This window comes from Paralichthys olivaceus, chromosome 20 (genome assembly GCF_024713975.1).
Source record: "Paralichthys olivaceus isolate ysfri-2021 chromosome 20, ASM2471397v2, whole genome shotgun sequence".
Classification (NCBI taxonomy): domain Eukaryota; kingdom Metazoa; phylum Chordata; class Actinopteri; order Pleuronectiformes; family Paralichthyidae; genus Paralichthys; species Paralichthys olivaceus.
Genome location: NC_091112.1, coordinates 6,351,296 through 6,366,833, shown reverse-complemented (window position 1 = coordinate 6,366,833; position 15,538 = coordinate 6,351,296). Strand labels below are relative to the sequence as shown.

At 43.2% G+C, this 15,538-nt stretch overlaps 1 protein-coding gene across 3 annotated transcripts in view; it reads left to right on the top strand.

The window, feature by feature from the left end:
• efna3a (ephrin-A3a) overlaps window positions 1–15,253 on the top strand; it is a 59,176-nt gene extending 43,923 nt beyond the window's left edge. The window contains exons 1-5 of one of the 3 annotated variants that reach the window (XM_020102416.2): window positions 2,369–2,563; window positions 3,219–3,520; window positions 4,423–4,488; window positions 6,464–6,541; window positions 7,549–12,912. In XM_020102416.2, coding sequence (XP_019957975.2) covers window positions 2,451–2,563; window positions 3,219–3,520; window positions 4,423–4,488; window positions 6,464–6,541; window positions 7,549–7,643 — 654 coding nt within the window. In that variant the 5' untranslated portion in view covers window positions 2,369–2,450 and the 3' untranslated portion in view covers window positions 7,644–12,912. The other 2 variants (XM_020102414.2, XM_020102415.2) reach the window with 2 other exon arrangements.
• Window positions 15,254–15,538: the final 285 nt, after the last annotated feature.

The following is a 15,538-nucleotide window of genomic DNA, read 5'->3' as shown; positions in this document are numbered from 1 at the left end:
GTTAGCTGGAGCCAACCCAAGCAGACATTGGGCGAGAGGAGGGGTTAATCCTGGACAGGTTGTCAGGGCATTTTAGGGCCAACACACAGAGACAGACAACTATTCACATTCACACCCACTGACAACAGTCTCCAATTAATCGTAATTAACCAGTCCAAAGAACCTAACATGTCGGAGTACCCACACACCATGCTGAGAACAAACAAACACCACAAACAAAGACAGCGGCTGAACCAGGATTCGAATGGCTTACCGTCTTTCTGTGACAGTGATAATGCTAACCACTGCACCACCGTGCCACCCTATTTAAGTTATATATCAATCAAAAATACTAAAAGTGTCCAAATGTGATATATATATATATATATTTTTATATACATATATTGTTGCAACCCTGCACTCATTCCCTGCTTCTACATTCAAGCCACGTGGATGCACCAAATAATCCATGATTGCCCATTACAGAGGCCTTGTGTACACTGTTACATGTCCCTGTCTGAACAGCCAATAAATCTTCAAACGACAAGAACAAATGCAGTGATGCTGAATTAGCTGCATTTGTTTTACTGTTTCAGTGTGTTTCATCCATAAATTATATTACATGCACACACACACCTGCTTCATACCACGTCCTCTCACCTATTTCTCATTGACTGTGTCACTAGCCGACTTTTCACATCCAGGATTCTCCTCGTCAAACGTTTTCATATTTCCTCTCCCATCTATTTACTATTCCACAGTCATTGTACCTCTTTATCTATCTCTACCTCTCCTCCCCGATCTCAAACTTCCTCCCCTTTCCTACCACCAACCAACCAACCCCCCTCTCTAAATATAGTCCCTTTGAAGCGTAGCTGTGTTGTCTCTTCTCGCAACACTGCAAGACAAAAGTCTGTCATCTCACATCTGAGCAGCAGGGATAGAAAGCGCAGATAAGATTGATGGCCCGAAAAAAGAGCCCTGGTTAAGAGAACTGATATTCATCTGCCTCAGCATGTGTGTAAATGAAGGGAAGAGGTGCAGATGAAAAGGAGGATGGGAGCGGAGGAGAGGATCCAGAAAAAGGAACAGTTGTAACGCTTCAGTGATAAAGATGGCGAGACGGAAAGAGAGAGCGAGAAAGCGGGAGAGGTGTTATGACATTTATGATCCTCATTTTGTAATTGAATAGTAATCCCTCTGGAGGCCTGACCTAGTAACGTAATGTTACGTATACGTTTGCATGAGCTGTGTGTGTATACGTGTGTATACGTGTGTATTTGTGTGTGTGCTGGCATAGTGTGTACACAGTGACGGGTGGTTGTGAGTGTGTATGTGTTTGTACTCCTCTGTATGTGTGTAACAGAAAACTGTGTAAGAGAGAGGAGACAACCAGGAAGAGGGGGAAAAACAAGTGAGTGCAGAGGAAAGAGGAGAGAGATTTGCTCTTTAAACTTAATACAGCACAATACCTCCACCTACTGGTGCATATGGGTCATTACAGCGGGTTGGTGCAGGTTACGCATCACTGCAGCCAAGGACAATTCCCATCTCATCAGCTCACCTGCAGGAGCCCTTCTAATGACTTCTACTTTGTCTAATTACTGATTGTGTAATTTACATAATAAGTATACTCAGTATTGAAAACAGTGAGGATCACAGCGGGGGGCTTGACAGTGAAATCATACCAAATCATCGTCTCAGGGTTACTGTGCCGTCATGTTCATCTCACACACACACACACTTAACCTGGCCTGTACCTGCTAACACTCACAGCCTGCTCGTCCATCAGCGGTGGTTTTCCAGGAGGAGGGGGGGGGTTTGTGGTTTGGTCCATCATCATGTGCGCCCATGTGCAGGCCCACTTCCCCTGCAGCCGGAGCATACATCGCCACTGACAGGTTCTCCTTCCGCCTCAGTGACCCGGCCTGCAGCTGGCTCAAGGGGGAAAAGACAAGAGTGCAGATAATCGCTCTCAGCGCCGCAGGCTTGAGTGAGAGTGTGTGTTTTTATATGAGGGGGATAAAGGTGGAGGAGTTTATTTCTTAGAGAAAATGGATTACAGCTCTCCGGCCTCATTGTGCTGCTGTTGTGTTATCTATTGAGGTGAAGAGGTCAGTTCATCGATCAGCTGGTCAATATCTGTATTAGTAATTTATGATATTTTTCACACAAAGTGATTCTGTCTGAAATGTGAGGATTTGCTGCTTTTTTCTTTGAAAGCATTATAAAGTAAATTTAGCCGCTTTTGTTACTTTTGTCCATTTGCTATTATAGTGATGAAAGAAGTATTTTAATGGCTTGTTAAATTTAATTATACATGAACTCCCACTTCCTGTTTTATTTTGTTTTTCACTCACTCTCTGTTCATGGACTCGAGCTTCACTTCCTCCCATTGTTCAGTTTCCCACCACTGCACTCACCACACCTGCCCGTCATCGCTCACCTAGTACATATACACCTGCTCACACATGGCTCTCAGCCAGATGAGCTGTGTCTCAATTCAGGGGCCGCATCCTTCAGAGGCTGCATCTAAAGACCGACTGCATCACAGCAGTGCAACTGTGCTGTGTTTTCTAAGAAGGCAAGTAATGAGAAATCCGATGCTTGGGTATCATGTTTCAACCAAACAGCTAATAGTACCAAACCAAGGGGCACTAAAACTTTCTCTTCAGCTCTGAAGCCTCTGTAGACCAGTCTACGCAGCCCACGAAGACCACTTCCTTCCAGCGCCTCCCTGACTCGTCTCTGTACTTTAAATCAAGCTTTCCAGCGCTCACTCCTCATGAAGCCCTCCTGCGTATGACCATAACCTGTTGTTGTTTTGCTGCTTTGTTCTGGAGTTTGTGATTTTTGCCTGTGGATCCTGTGTGTGACGTCTGTCTGCATTAAAACTGACATTGTTGATTTGAACTCTGGTGTTTTGGTCTGATTCCTGTGTGTGAGTCTGTTCTTGGTCCAATCATCAAAATACACTGTCTTGCTGTAGCTGCAGATGGAAACCAATTCAATAGCTGCTGAAAGTTTACCTGTGAACATCTCTTAAACTTAGTTTATTTATTATTCCCTGTTTGTTAGTAAAGTGTTGAAATGACCAGTTGCAGTTTTCATGTTATGGGAGGAATTATTTCCTTAACTTAATAATGAAACAACTGATTATTTGCATCCCTTAATATCCTCATTTATTTTTGTTCCACCGACTTAATTCTCTCAATCTTTTCTTTGTATTTTTAACACAGGTTACGAAGGGAGGGCTACACGGTGCAGGTGAGCGTCAATGACTACCTGGACATCTACTGCCCACACTACAACACCAGCCAGCGAGGGACGCTTGATCGCGTCATAGCCGAGCAGTACATCCTCTACATGGTCAGCTACCGTGGCTACCGCACCTGTGACCCCCAGCTGGGCTTCAAACGCTGGGAGTGCAACCGGCCCCACGCGCCTCACGCACCCATCAAGTTCTCTGAGAAGTTCCAGCGCTACAGCGCCTTCTCGCTGGGCTACGAGTTCACCGTGGGCCAGGAGTACTACTACATCTGTGAGTCAGGCCAGTTATGATGATGCTTAGAAACAGTTGTGTGCTGCACATTTCATATTTTAAAGGTTCAGTGTGTAGGATTTATTGGTATATAATACCTCTCCATTCACCCTCCTTTTCCAAAGACACTGTCAGACATGCACTGAAGTTTCTGGAATATTCCAGAAGGGCTGTAAGGACAATAATGTCTGAGTCAGTTGCTCCAGACATTTTGTGGAATGTCAGAGTGATTGCAGGAGATTCCTGTAAGTGAGGAGTGGGCGTGTTGATGACATTTCAAACATGTGGTGGATGTAAAAGTGGAAAAAAAACAAAGAATACAATTATCTCATGATAAATGGGTGTCATACCATAGACTGTATTTAAAGACATACTGAATCTTCTGGACATTTTCCTGTAAAAACATATCTCCTGCAGCTTCATATGTGAAATGCAAACTAACTCCAGGAAAGTGGGAGTTCATGTCTGAAAATGGCTTGTGTGTGTTGGAAACACTTCACCAGCCCTCAGGTAAACCAGTGTCCGTTCTGGGCCAACCCTAAAAACACAACTTTGTGTAAAAGAACTTCTTCCAATTGCACATAAGTAGCAAACACAGCAATTCTTAATTACAGGTGACTATACACTAATGAAAACATAATTATGAATATTATAATTAATATAATTAGATGATTCCTGCACACTGGGCCTTTAAATCTGAGATTATGAAGCTAATGTCTCCTCAGCTGCTGTCACACACACAAGTGTGAGAGTGCCAGTGTTTCTAATGGATTCTGGGAGTTCAGCTGAGGACAGGCTGTTGCTCATTTGCAGCTCTGCAGTTTTCTCAGCTGATCATCGAGGGCGTTGTTGCCTGCAGAGGGCACAAGGTTGATGTGTGTGTATGTGTGTGTGTGTTGCAGCCACGCCCACCCACCACCACGGCCACAGCTGCCTGAGACTGAGGGTCTACGTCTGCTGCTCCACCGGTGAGACCTGATAACGCTGCCCCCCCCCCCCACACACACACACATTTAGCACAATTTCCTCTTCTTTGTCACTTTATCTCCATTTTCCTCTCCCCCTGCTCTCTTTGTGTCTCCCAAGCGCACAAAACACTCAGAGAAACAAAGAGGTAGAGAGAGAAAAAAGAACCAACATCTGACAGTCGTGTCTTAGAGAGATGCTTCTTTCTTTCTCTCTCTCTCTCTCTCTGTCTGTCTTGGCGAGGTTTTGATGATGGCATCTTCTCCCTGGAAGCTGCGCTTTGAGCGTGATGGCTTAATGTTTCTCCGTCTCAGCGCTATTACAGTAATGCTCTATCTCTCTTTCTCTCTCTGTGAATGACTCGCTCTTGTGAAGACGTAGAAACGAAAACAGAGAAAGCTGAGAGATCCAGCTCTTCCGGCCCACCTTGCCCCTTATCTCTGCCTCTGTCACTCTCCATCCTCCTCTTCCTCTACTCTCTTGACCATCTCCCCGCTCATCCTCCTCCTCCTCCTCCCTCGCTGTCTATCTCCTCTCCTTCTGGCTCTCCTGATGCCTGCTGCTCTGTATAGTGTGTTATTTTTACCCTGGTAGCCTGCTCTCTCCCCTGCAGCCCTGTGATCGGGGAGCCCGGCTCTGAAAGCCTCCCCCTCTCCTCTAACCTTGTCAGCACTAATACATCCCACACTTAGGCTAGTGTCAGCCCCTGTGTACACATAACCTTAACACCAACACCCCCCCCCATGCCAGTGTCACGGCTAATCTATTGATGTGTCTGCCACGTTTGCTTTCGTTTGTGTGCAGTGGCCGTGTGTGTGTTCAAGCTTGACCGTGTGTGTATGTGTTACTTTGTCAGCTGTAAATTCAATGCGTGCATGTGTAGGCACATGAATGGCTATGTGTGCATTCAGTGGGTTTACCATTCCCAGCCTCTGCCCAGCAAGGTCAGTTTAACAGCTTGCCGTCAGAAACACTGTTGATTTCTGCCGCCCCCAGAAACCGTTTTTTCATTCTCTCCTTGCGTCTAGCACCTCGAACCTCACAAGATAAGACAGAGATGTGAATATTCATGACACATGCTTTTCATCACTCAGTAGAGCTCATACCTCTGTCAAGGCCCTCAAGGAATTTAAATTCACTGAATCCAGATTATTTTATTTGCATGTGCAACAAATTGCACACACTCATAAATATCAGTCCCCTAAAGATGTTTGATTTCTTTGATTGTTATCTGAGAAATGAATGCATAAAGTTAAAGAAAGTGAAGAAAAAGAACTGGTTCTTTCCCGACCCTTACGACGTCCTTTCACTCAATTCTCTGGAGGGCCTGTATGTGAGAATGTAAATATCAGTGTGACATTTTGGACATTTTCTGGAGTTACCCCTGCCTGCCCGCCCTCTAGTAAAAACTTTTATGGATATTCTCTAGTATTCCTGTCTGAAATCGGCCCTAACGGTCAAAACAAACAGACGAAACCCAAACCTGTCTTGCAGAGGTAATTATTACTGACAACTTCTATGTAAAATCTCTTCAAATAACTTCTCACTCTGCAGCAGAATCACAGGCAGCCATGTTTAGTTACCTAGGGGAGAAAATACACAAAGACGGAGACACATGCTCATCAGCAAACCCACCGATCATTCATTCATTGATAATGTGGCAGCGCAGACTGAATGTAATTCGGCATTGAGGCGAACAGTAAATGTAACAATGGTTTCTATCTTCAGCCGGAGGCCTGTTGTCAGAGTCCAGGATTTCTCCATGGACTCTCAGTGGCAGGGACACACTCACCCCTGTGTGCTGCTATAACTGTACACTATTCAACTGTGCCTGAAATATACATTTTACTCAGCGTTGTTATTTGAATGGGATTTTCGCTGACTTTTTTCTCTCCTTTGCTTTTATTTCTCCCTCTTCTTTGTTTTTCTTTCTCTCTCTCTGTCTTCCTTTGTATATATATGTGATGCGTTTCTCAGTCTCCCAGGCAGATGATGACTCCAGTCAGACTTCTCCCGACTACACGGTCAGGCCGAACATCAAAGTACACAACATCGGTGAGTGACTAGACATTTGTTTCTGTGTTGCTGATTTGTGTACCATCATTGTGGAAAAGAACCAACCATTTGTTAGTTTCTTCTTTTCTTTTTTTTTTTGTATGGCCGGAAAAAGAAAATCCTCAGGCCATAGCTGATTGATGAGTAGAGCCTTTATTTTCTCCTCTGAGAGTTGTGCAATAAGGAGGAGGATCATGAACTAAACACAATAGATATGATGTCCACTGTGCAACATTGAAGTCTAATTTCAGTTTATTATATTTTTCCTAGTGATTCTAAAGCAGTTTTGGTTCTGATACCAACGTTATAATACAGTTTGTCAGTGTCATCATACAATTCAGTGTTTCCTCTGTGAGTTGCATTGTTTCATTCATGACAGTGGTGTGTTCGAACAAGTACATTTACTTTGATTATAGTTACATAAAGTATTTTAAATTATATTTTTCTCTGTCCAACTTTTGAAATGTTTCTGCTTTTTAATGGGTGTCTATGGGGGGGCTTAGAGATGGGACGTCACACTAGGACATGGTGAATACATCATCATGTTCTTGGCGGTGTGACAATGTCACGTCATTCGTTTTCTGCTTGATTCAGCAAAGCATTTCAGCAACTCAGCGTTTACACTGTATTTTTCGGCAGGAAATGCATTTTCTAGTTGTTTTTAATGAGTTGCACACCGTGAGGCAGTCGAACAAAGACAATGGTCTGTAAACTATCAGGATCAGCAGGGTGTTGTTCACCTAGTTTTTTCTGTCAAATGAGTTTAAATGTCCTGCGGGTTTTTTTAAGACCTTTATCGAACAGCTTTTATTACCCCATCAGACTTTAGTGATGTAACTACCATTCCTGATCTCAGATATTGACCTGAGGTGAGTATAGTCTCATTAGTGATAATTGGCAAAGTTAAAGTAGATAAGCAATAACCAACCAGAGTGATCCTTTTAAATGCAATCTTCTACTGAGTGTACCACACTTACACACACATACATTCCTTTTCCTCCCCACAGATGCCACAAGGTCAGCAGAGGTCTTTTCAGGAATGAAAGGTCCATGTTTACCTAAGGAGAAAGCATGTCCACCAGAGAGTCAATTGTGCAGCTGAGTGGTTATATAAACCTTCTATTTCTTTTTCTCTTCCTCCTACCTCATCTCAAACAAAAGCCTCTTGCCGGGAATCATTTAGCACGCTTGTTTGTGGGAGCTGTAGGCAGCGTGTGACGAGGGCTAAGAGAGTGTGACCTGTCTTAGATGGAAACTGAGACCAGCAGAGTCAGAGGGAAAAGAGCTCTCGAGCCATCAGCCACGAGTACCTGCAGAGAGAGAGAGAGAGAGCAGGAAAGTGAGAAAATAGAAGAGAGGGACTGAAGGGGGAGAGACGTAGGCAGGGTGAGATGGAGAAAGTGAGATAGAGTTGGAGAGATGGGAGGCAGTGAAAGAGAAATGCAGCAGGAGACAGTCTGACAGAAAGAGGGACAGATAAGGCAGAGAGAAAGAGAGAGACCGGCAGGAAAACAGATATAAAAGTGAGAGTGGGGGCAGAGAAAAGGGGAGAGAGGAGGCAGAGGAAGAAAGAGCTCAGTGGTGGGCGAATTGCTCAGCAGTAACTCAGGCTGGAGCTTACGTAGAACTTAAAAACCACACACAGGCAGGGAGTCATAAAAAATCATAGCCTCTAGCGTTGTGATGCATTTTGTTGAATACATTTGGAGAGATAACAAAGTCAGGACTCACACACACACACACACACATACACACACAAGAACTTGATGGCCCCGCTGACCGCTGGACTCCCACTGTCCTGACTCACACTCAGGACCAGACCAGCCCACAGACTGGCTGAACATCCACAAAGCTTCCCTCTCTCTCTCCGCATGTTTGGACTCGCTGTCGTCCTCGTAACTTTATTATTAGGTTTGCTCCTACATCACATTTTACCTTACCAGTATTTCAAGGGTGATTTATACACCTTTTCTCTCACTTTATCTAGTCAATGCTTCGCGATGGAGGGGTGGGTGAAGTGTTTGAGTCCACAAAACACTTCTGGAGTTTCAACAGTAAACAGTGTTTCAGCCACCCTAACACCATGTTAGCCAAAATGTCTGCTTTTATTCTCCTCCTAGAATTACCGCCCTGCAGTTTTAGTCTACAGATGCATATGAGCTCACTGCAACCTTTGACCTTTTGACCACTGAAATCTAATCGGTTCATCTTCAAGCCAAACTTTGAAAAAAATCCCTAAAGGCAGATTTCAGATATCATGTTCAAGAGGCCAAAAAATATGAACATGTGTACTTAATTGTAAATCATTGGAGCACCTGAGATGTTATTGAACAAGTTGTGTTTCAGAAGGTCACAGCAACCTTAACCTCCAAAATCGAATCACTTCATCCTTGAGTCCAACTGAAGGTTTTGTACCAAATTTGAAGAAATTCCCTTTCGGTGTTCTCAAGATATCATGTTCACAAGAGTGGGACGGACAGACGGCTCGAAAACATGTCTCTGGCCACTGGGTGTCAGCGTTGTGGAGTCATAATAAACTGGAGTCAAAGTTTAAGTGTGACTTGACTTATAGTGTTTTTATTTTATTTTTAGAAGACAACTCTATTGTGCTTGTAGCTGTTTTCAACATAGATTATGAATAGCAGAGATTAGTTACGGTTGAGCATCTTATAGCAAACTGCTCACAGCACAAATGTGGATTCAGAATGTGTCCTGCTGCTTCCTGCTTGAATTAATCATGGCTTGATTGTTTCCTGTAGCAAAGCTTAGTATACTGTGCGTTTTTCCATCTGTGATGTATTCGCCCTCAGACTCTGGCCTCCTATATTGAATGTCTGCTGCAGCAGTGTTCAGGTTAAAGCCTGAAACATAAATCAGGCATCCGACCAGAAAATACAACTGGAAACAGATTTAAGATGCAGAAACAGACATTAGCATGATTGGTGCCTTGTTATGAGAAGATTTGATCAGAATCGGTCGTAATTCAACAAGAGACCCAGAGACTACATAATATTATTTCAATATGTGCAATCTATATATTCAGTGACTAGAAGAACTGACATGCATACAGAGGCTGGAGCCCTCTTGTAGAGGCCACAGGTTTGATTCTGACTCGGCCCTTTCCTTCCACTCTAAATGGCCAAAAGATCTTGGTAGCTGATAATTCAACTTTTAATTAAATTTTATTTGCATAGCACCAAATTATAACAGAGTATCTCAAGGCACATAAGGTCAAGACCTTAAATATCTTAGAGAAACGAAACCGTTTCCACAATAATAATACAGATTTCTCGTCTCTGCTAATCTAAATTTTCACTTAATTCAATAAATTGTGTTCATGTAAACAAAGTTATTTTTGAGATGAGGGGGGTTATTTCAGTTTTTGTTTGAACCACTCAAAAGACAGTGAAGTATCCATGGAATCTTGATTCTTGACCCAACAGACCAGTTTTGATGAAGTGTTTCTTTCTGGTGCAAGTCATCACCACTGAGCATTGATCTATTGCTGAACCTATTGTAGATGTGAGCTGTATTTTATTGAATTATTTTATAGTTTCAATGATACATTTTAAACTTGAACTTAACATCAGTGCTTTCTACAGATTTGTTCCTGTCTAGAGATACTGTGCTTTAGTTCCTCAGCCTGTAATGGAAAGAAAAATCAGTGAATTGTGACTCCACCTGAATGTTTCCTAAACCACTCGAGGACAAATCCTGCACTGTAACTGTCAGTGCTCGGGTCATTAACGTGCGAACCTGCAGCGATGTAAAGGTTTGCTCCGGCATTACTTTATCGATCTACAGGTATTAAAAGACAGAAAGTAAGCTGGCTGAAAATCCTCCCATTTCTCCCACTGACCTGTGGAGCTGTAATCATACATGATGGCTCCATCACCTCGTGTTGTTTACACCTCGCTGCAGAGGCTGCCATCATTGCTGCGTGTTTATCCAACCAGACAATCTTCTCTCTCTCATCGACAGCCTAGTGCTGATGCTTTTTTATCTCACTGTAAACGCCTTGGGCGCTTTCACCGTGGACAGGAGGGCAGCCCTGGCATGCTCGTCTGTTGTTGTACAGTGTGTTCGGAAATTGATTGCTGTATCCCACAATTGTGCTGTGATGTTAAGTGTGGTACCGAGGACCTTTGATAGCTCGTTATGGCCTGAGGCGCCCGACGTCTTCCATATTCATCTTGCAAGGGCAGCCTCCCTAAATAACAAGGGCTTTGAAGAGGTGCATCTTGTGCAGCTTTGTGATTGTCAAAGCTCTTCGCAGTGATAAAACAAGTGTGGAAGAGTCTGCACCGAGCTGTGGAGATGTTTGTGTAAAGATAAAGAGGCAGCCTCCTCTGCAGGGACAGTGTCTGGTCAGAGTCTATACATTTTACATCTGACGCGACCTCTTGGAGAAACGCACCGAATCACCTGTAGGTGCCACGTGAGGCAGTGCTGTTTTATATCGTCCCTCCTGCCTTCACTCATTGTTTTCTGTCGGAGTTAACCACGCTGGTGTGAATACCAGTCTCGTGTCTCATCACGGCTGACAGACAGGCGCCTTGTGTTCCTAGAGATAAACTTTGACGTGGGCTCGAGTCGCACACGACCAGGACAAACCAGAGAGACCGGATGGTTTACTCTGAGACGGAGGAAAACAAAATTCCGTGCATTCACCAAACATCAGCTGTCATATGTTTGTTGTCTCTGTCTGTTATCTTTTATTCCCTTCCTTGTATTTTCTTGTCTGCAATTAATCTCATTATATTTTACAAATTACAAACAAGGCTTTAACATCATAGTGAAACCGACTCTTGTACACACCCTGCTCGCTTAATTTGATGGGTCTTCCAGAAGAAAAAAGGCAGACATTAGGGTGACCTGGTGGCTGAATGGTGAGGCTGCACAGCGTATGGGTGCCTTGAGCAAAAAGTCTCTGGTTTGACCACCGGTCGACTGTTGCCAGTTTCCCCCACTGTCTCTCCATTGCTTGTCTGTCCTCCACTGCAGCTCACAAATTAAGGCCCAAAGTATAAAAAAGCTCAGAGATTTTGTGGAAGACAATATGTTGGCTAGAGTTTTCATACCATTCATTCATATTTATACTGTTTATCATTTGAGGGTCGCAACTGACAGTGGGCAAGAGGCAGCCAGCGTATCCCAAGGCCGACTGTATTTATATAAATTCGCAGTAATTACGTAGCACTTTGTGAGTCCTATCGACCACTCAGAGCTCTTTATAGTACAAGTTGTATTCACCCATTAATTCCTGCAGCTCTTTTTCTGTCACACACCGTTTAGAGGAGTTCAGTATCTTCCCCAGGGACATTTAGGAATGAAAACTGGATGAGCTGGGGATCAAACCACCGATCCTCTGGTTAATAGAGCAAAGGGGAGCTTTGAGAACATGCAGACTCCCCACAGAAAGACCCTGGTCAATTCAGGATTCACAATAAATACATTGAAGTAAAAGTTTTTGTCAGGAGATATATATCCTTTCTTGTATCAAGGTATTTTCAAGTATTTTTTCCTCCCTTCAGTGTCATTTTTTTAGATGTTAAAATGAAACTATTCCCTAAAAACACAATTTTAACATCACTTTGTTGTATCTGGAGGGTTAAAACTCCTCCATCATCCAAACCTTTCACTTACATCTCTTTTGTGTCTGTCTGGCATCAGAAAGAAATTGCAGCTTTCTTCTGCACTTAGTTGAATTACTTGATAGAGGAAGAAAACAGGTTTTAACGTCTCGCTGCAGTTAGCCCAGCCTGTCCTAGAAACTGATGTATTTGTAAGCAACACAGCTCACTGTGGTTGTTTTTGTGCTTTATTTTGGCACATAATAACCCTCTAGATATAATGGGAAACATTACGTGAGACAGAACATAATGACTCTGTTTAATCCACTTTTTTTTTTACCCAATATTACAAAATGTGTCCTCGCAGCTCTTCCTCCATCTTTCCCCCCCCACAGCTAATGTTCTGTTGTGTCTAATCAATGGCACGGCCGCAGTAATTTGGTTTGATTGAAATCCCTCTAGGATAAAAACATTGCTGGTGTGAATAGAGGAGTACATGAGGGGAAAAAAGAGAAACATTTAAAATGTTCCTTCCCACGGGGGGAAATGGCCATATGTAGCAGTGCTGATGATAATTGGTGGTTTGTTGATAATTGCATCATGTCTCTTTCTCTGCATATGTTAAAAGAGGATTTGCATGCATCACACACTGCCTTTAGATTGATGAATTAATAATGGAGTAATGGTTGGTTTCCTCCTGTCTGGCACACTCACTTTCTCTCTGGCTCTTTCACGCTCACTTCTTTTTCCTCACTTTCTTGTTTTTCCTTCCTTCTGTCTCTCCTTCTCTCTCTTTCTCTCCAGATGAATTCAATCCCGAAGTTCCCAAGCTGGAGAAAAGCGTCAGCGGCAGCAGCCAATCACGTGACCGCCTTCTTCTCACAATGGCGATGCTGCTCGTGTCGTCCGTGCTCTTGTCCTAGCGACTGTCGCGCAGAGTGACGCTTCACGCATAGCTGGACCGCCTTGTCCAAAGGGCTTTGTACCCACCTATGCTGCGAGTTTCCCACGGAACACAGACGTGAATCTAGAACAGAACCACAATTGAAAGAACAGAAAAAAAAACAACAATCCTTTAATTTAACTTACAGAACTCAAAAGAGAAAGGAGAGGCCTTTTTGCTGTCATATTTACACTCCGTGTGTTGTTGGACATTATTATCATATGAATACCACAGCATTTCCATGCAGGTGCCACAACATGGTGATTCAGAAACATGACTTCTATGCTGCTGTTGTGCCCGACAGGCGGGGGAGAAATTGGACCTATAATGAGCTGGATGTAGACTACACACTCTTATTGTAGCGTGGATATCAAACCACCTGAGGAATTTAAGAAGGTGGCAATTGTAACAGGAGCTGACTTTGCAGTGGATTTTTAGGCCTTGGACCTCGGGGACCACGTGTGCTGACGGATTAAACTCAGCTTTGATGTAGTGAGGAGCGAGCTGGACTCTGTGGAACTGTGCTGATCTCACCTGGACTTTACAGGATATTCATATAATCAGTGAGTGATGAGAACTGCTGCCACTGTCCCGGACACAGAGGAATGTTTTCACACCGGAGCGAGGGAGGTGTTGGTAATAAGAGCCTGAGGTGTTTCTTAAAATAAAAAAGGGAGAGACTTTGCGAGGATTTCCACAGGCCTTTCAAGAATCCATTTTCTCCAGACACCAGAAATACCCCCGGCTTTGTGATAGGTACAGATGCAAAGCCTGCGTTTCTTAGAAGATAGCGAGTACCCTCTGAGAACTAGTCCTTTGTCTGCATTTCCTGCCTTCACACAACCCCGAGAAAAATACAGACCCTGGACTAGTAATTTGACGGCACTTCGATGTAGTAGCTGTACTAGATGTGTGTTTTGTTCCGACGCATTTACCCTCAGCACTCGCCGTAGATTCTCCAGATGTCAGACGTTTTCTCCTCGCAGCCAGTCACTCAGAACGCGCCGCTAATTTACAATCCTTAAAAACCTCTCTAGGTAGCAAGTTCCCTTTCAATCCGCAGACAACCCCCATCCATTCCTTTTCCACATCTGAGGTTCCCAGCCATAGTTGGCACTGATGGCCATTACAGCAGCTGCGGTCACCATGGAAACGACCCCATACAGTCGCCAGAGTGCGGCAGGTGCCTGAGGAGAAATAGTGCTTTGAGTCTCAAAGTAACGCTGCCGCCATTTTATAATATAACAGAGAAAAATAAAACAAAAAAAACCAACCAAACACGTGTGAATGTGCAAATAGAGGTCACTTTTTTATATTGTAATACAGGACAATGTAGGCTGGCAGTAATCAGATTACAATGTTGTGCTTTTTAAATTGATTTCGTTTACAAATGTATTTATTTTAACATTAAAATATATTATTTATCTACCTAATTTATTAGTGTGCATTTGTAGGCCTTTGCTCAATAAGCTCTTGTGCCATTTTTTTCTTCTTTTCTTTTTTTCTTTTTTTTTAAACAGTGGAATTTTTACTGCAGCATTTTTTGCTTGTGTAGATAAATAGTCGGATGTAATTCAGCCTGACGGACAGAGGAGGGTTATTGGTTTTGACTAATCAGTGGGGACATGCACTCAGTTACACTACTCATGTAACAGATACTGCTAACCACATTATGTTGCTGAAGACCATGTCACAACCCAACTGTGAATGCACCAGACAGACGATGGTGATGAAAGGGCAGCGTTACTCAAGTGCTGCTCTTGTAAAACGAAGGAGTCTGCATTGTAATGTACATTTATAATACATGCCGGTTGTGGAATGTGCGTGTGTGTATGAGTGTGTGTGTGTGTGTGTAGGAGTGCAAGCAAGAAAAAACAAAACGTGTGCACAGTTGTGTGCGTATGTATGTAGAATGTGTTTGTCCGCGCTTTTTCAAGTATGTGGCATTTAGACATTTCGGACCCGTCAAGGAGTCGTCTGTAGGATCTGAATATGCAAGTGTGTATGAGAGAATGTGCTCTGCTGTAATGTTAGTTTATGGGGGCTTGGGAAGCGGATGAAAAGCATTTACTGATGTTGGAGACAACCACAAGAAATGTGTTTACCTTTGACAAGAATGAATTAAAAAAACAAAACTGTAAATTGAACCAAGAATGATTAAAAACGTTGCCAATTAAAATGTTTTTGCAAATTTAATTTTGTGTGTTTATTTGTACAAGAAAGTCTTTCTTTGCATGGTTTCCTTTTCCATCCTTCATCTGCCCTTTGTTTATCTCAACGGTGACTCCTTCACCTTCACTCGCCCTGCTCTGTTGTTTGTTTTTCCTGAATACTACTTGAAAGCAGTTCTCTCCCTCCTTTACTCACACTCCACTTTTAGACATGTCGGTTGTGAGCAGACATGCGAACAGACAGTAAACGTGCTGCACATATTCTCCGTGTAAAACTATCACCCTTTCTTACACAGCCTAACCTTAGAGC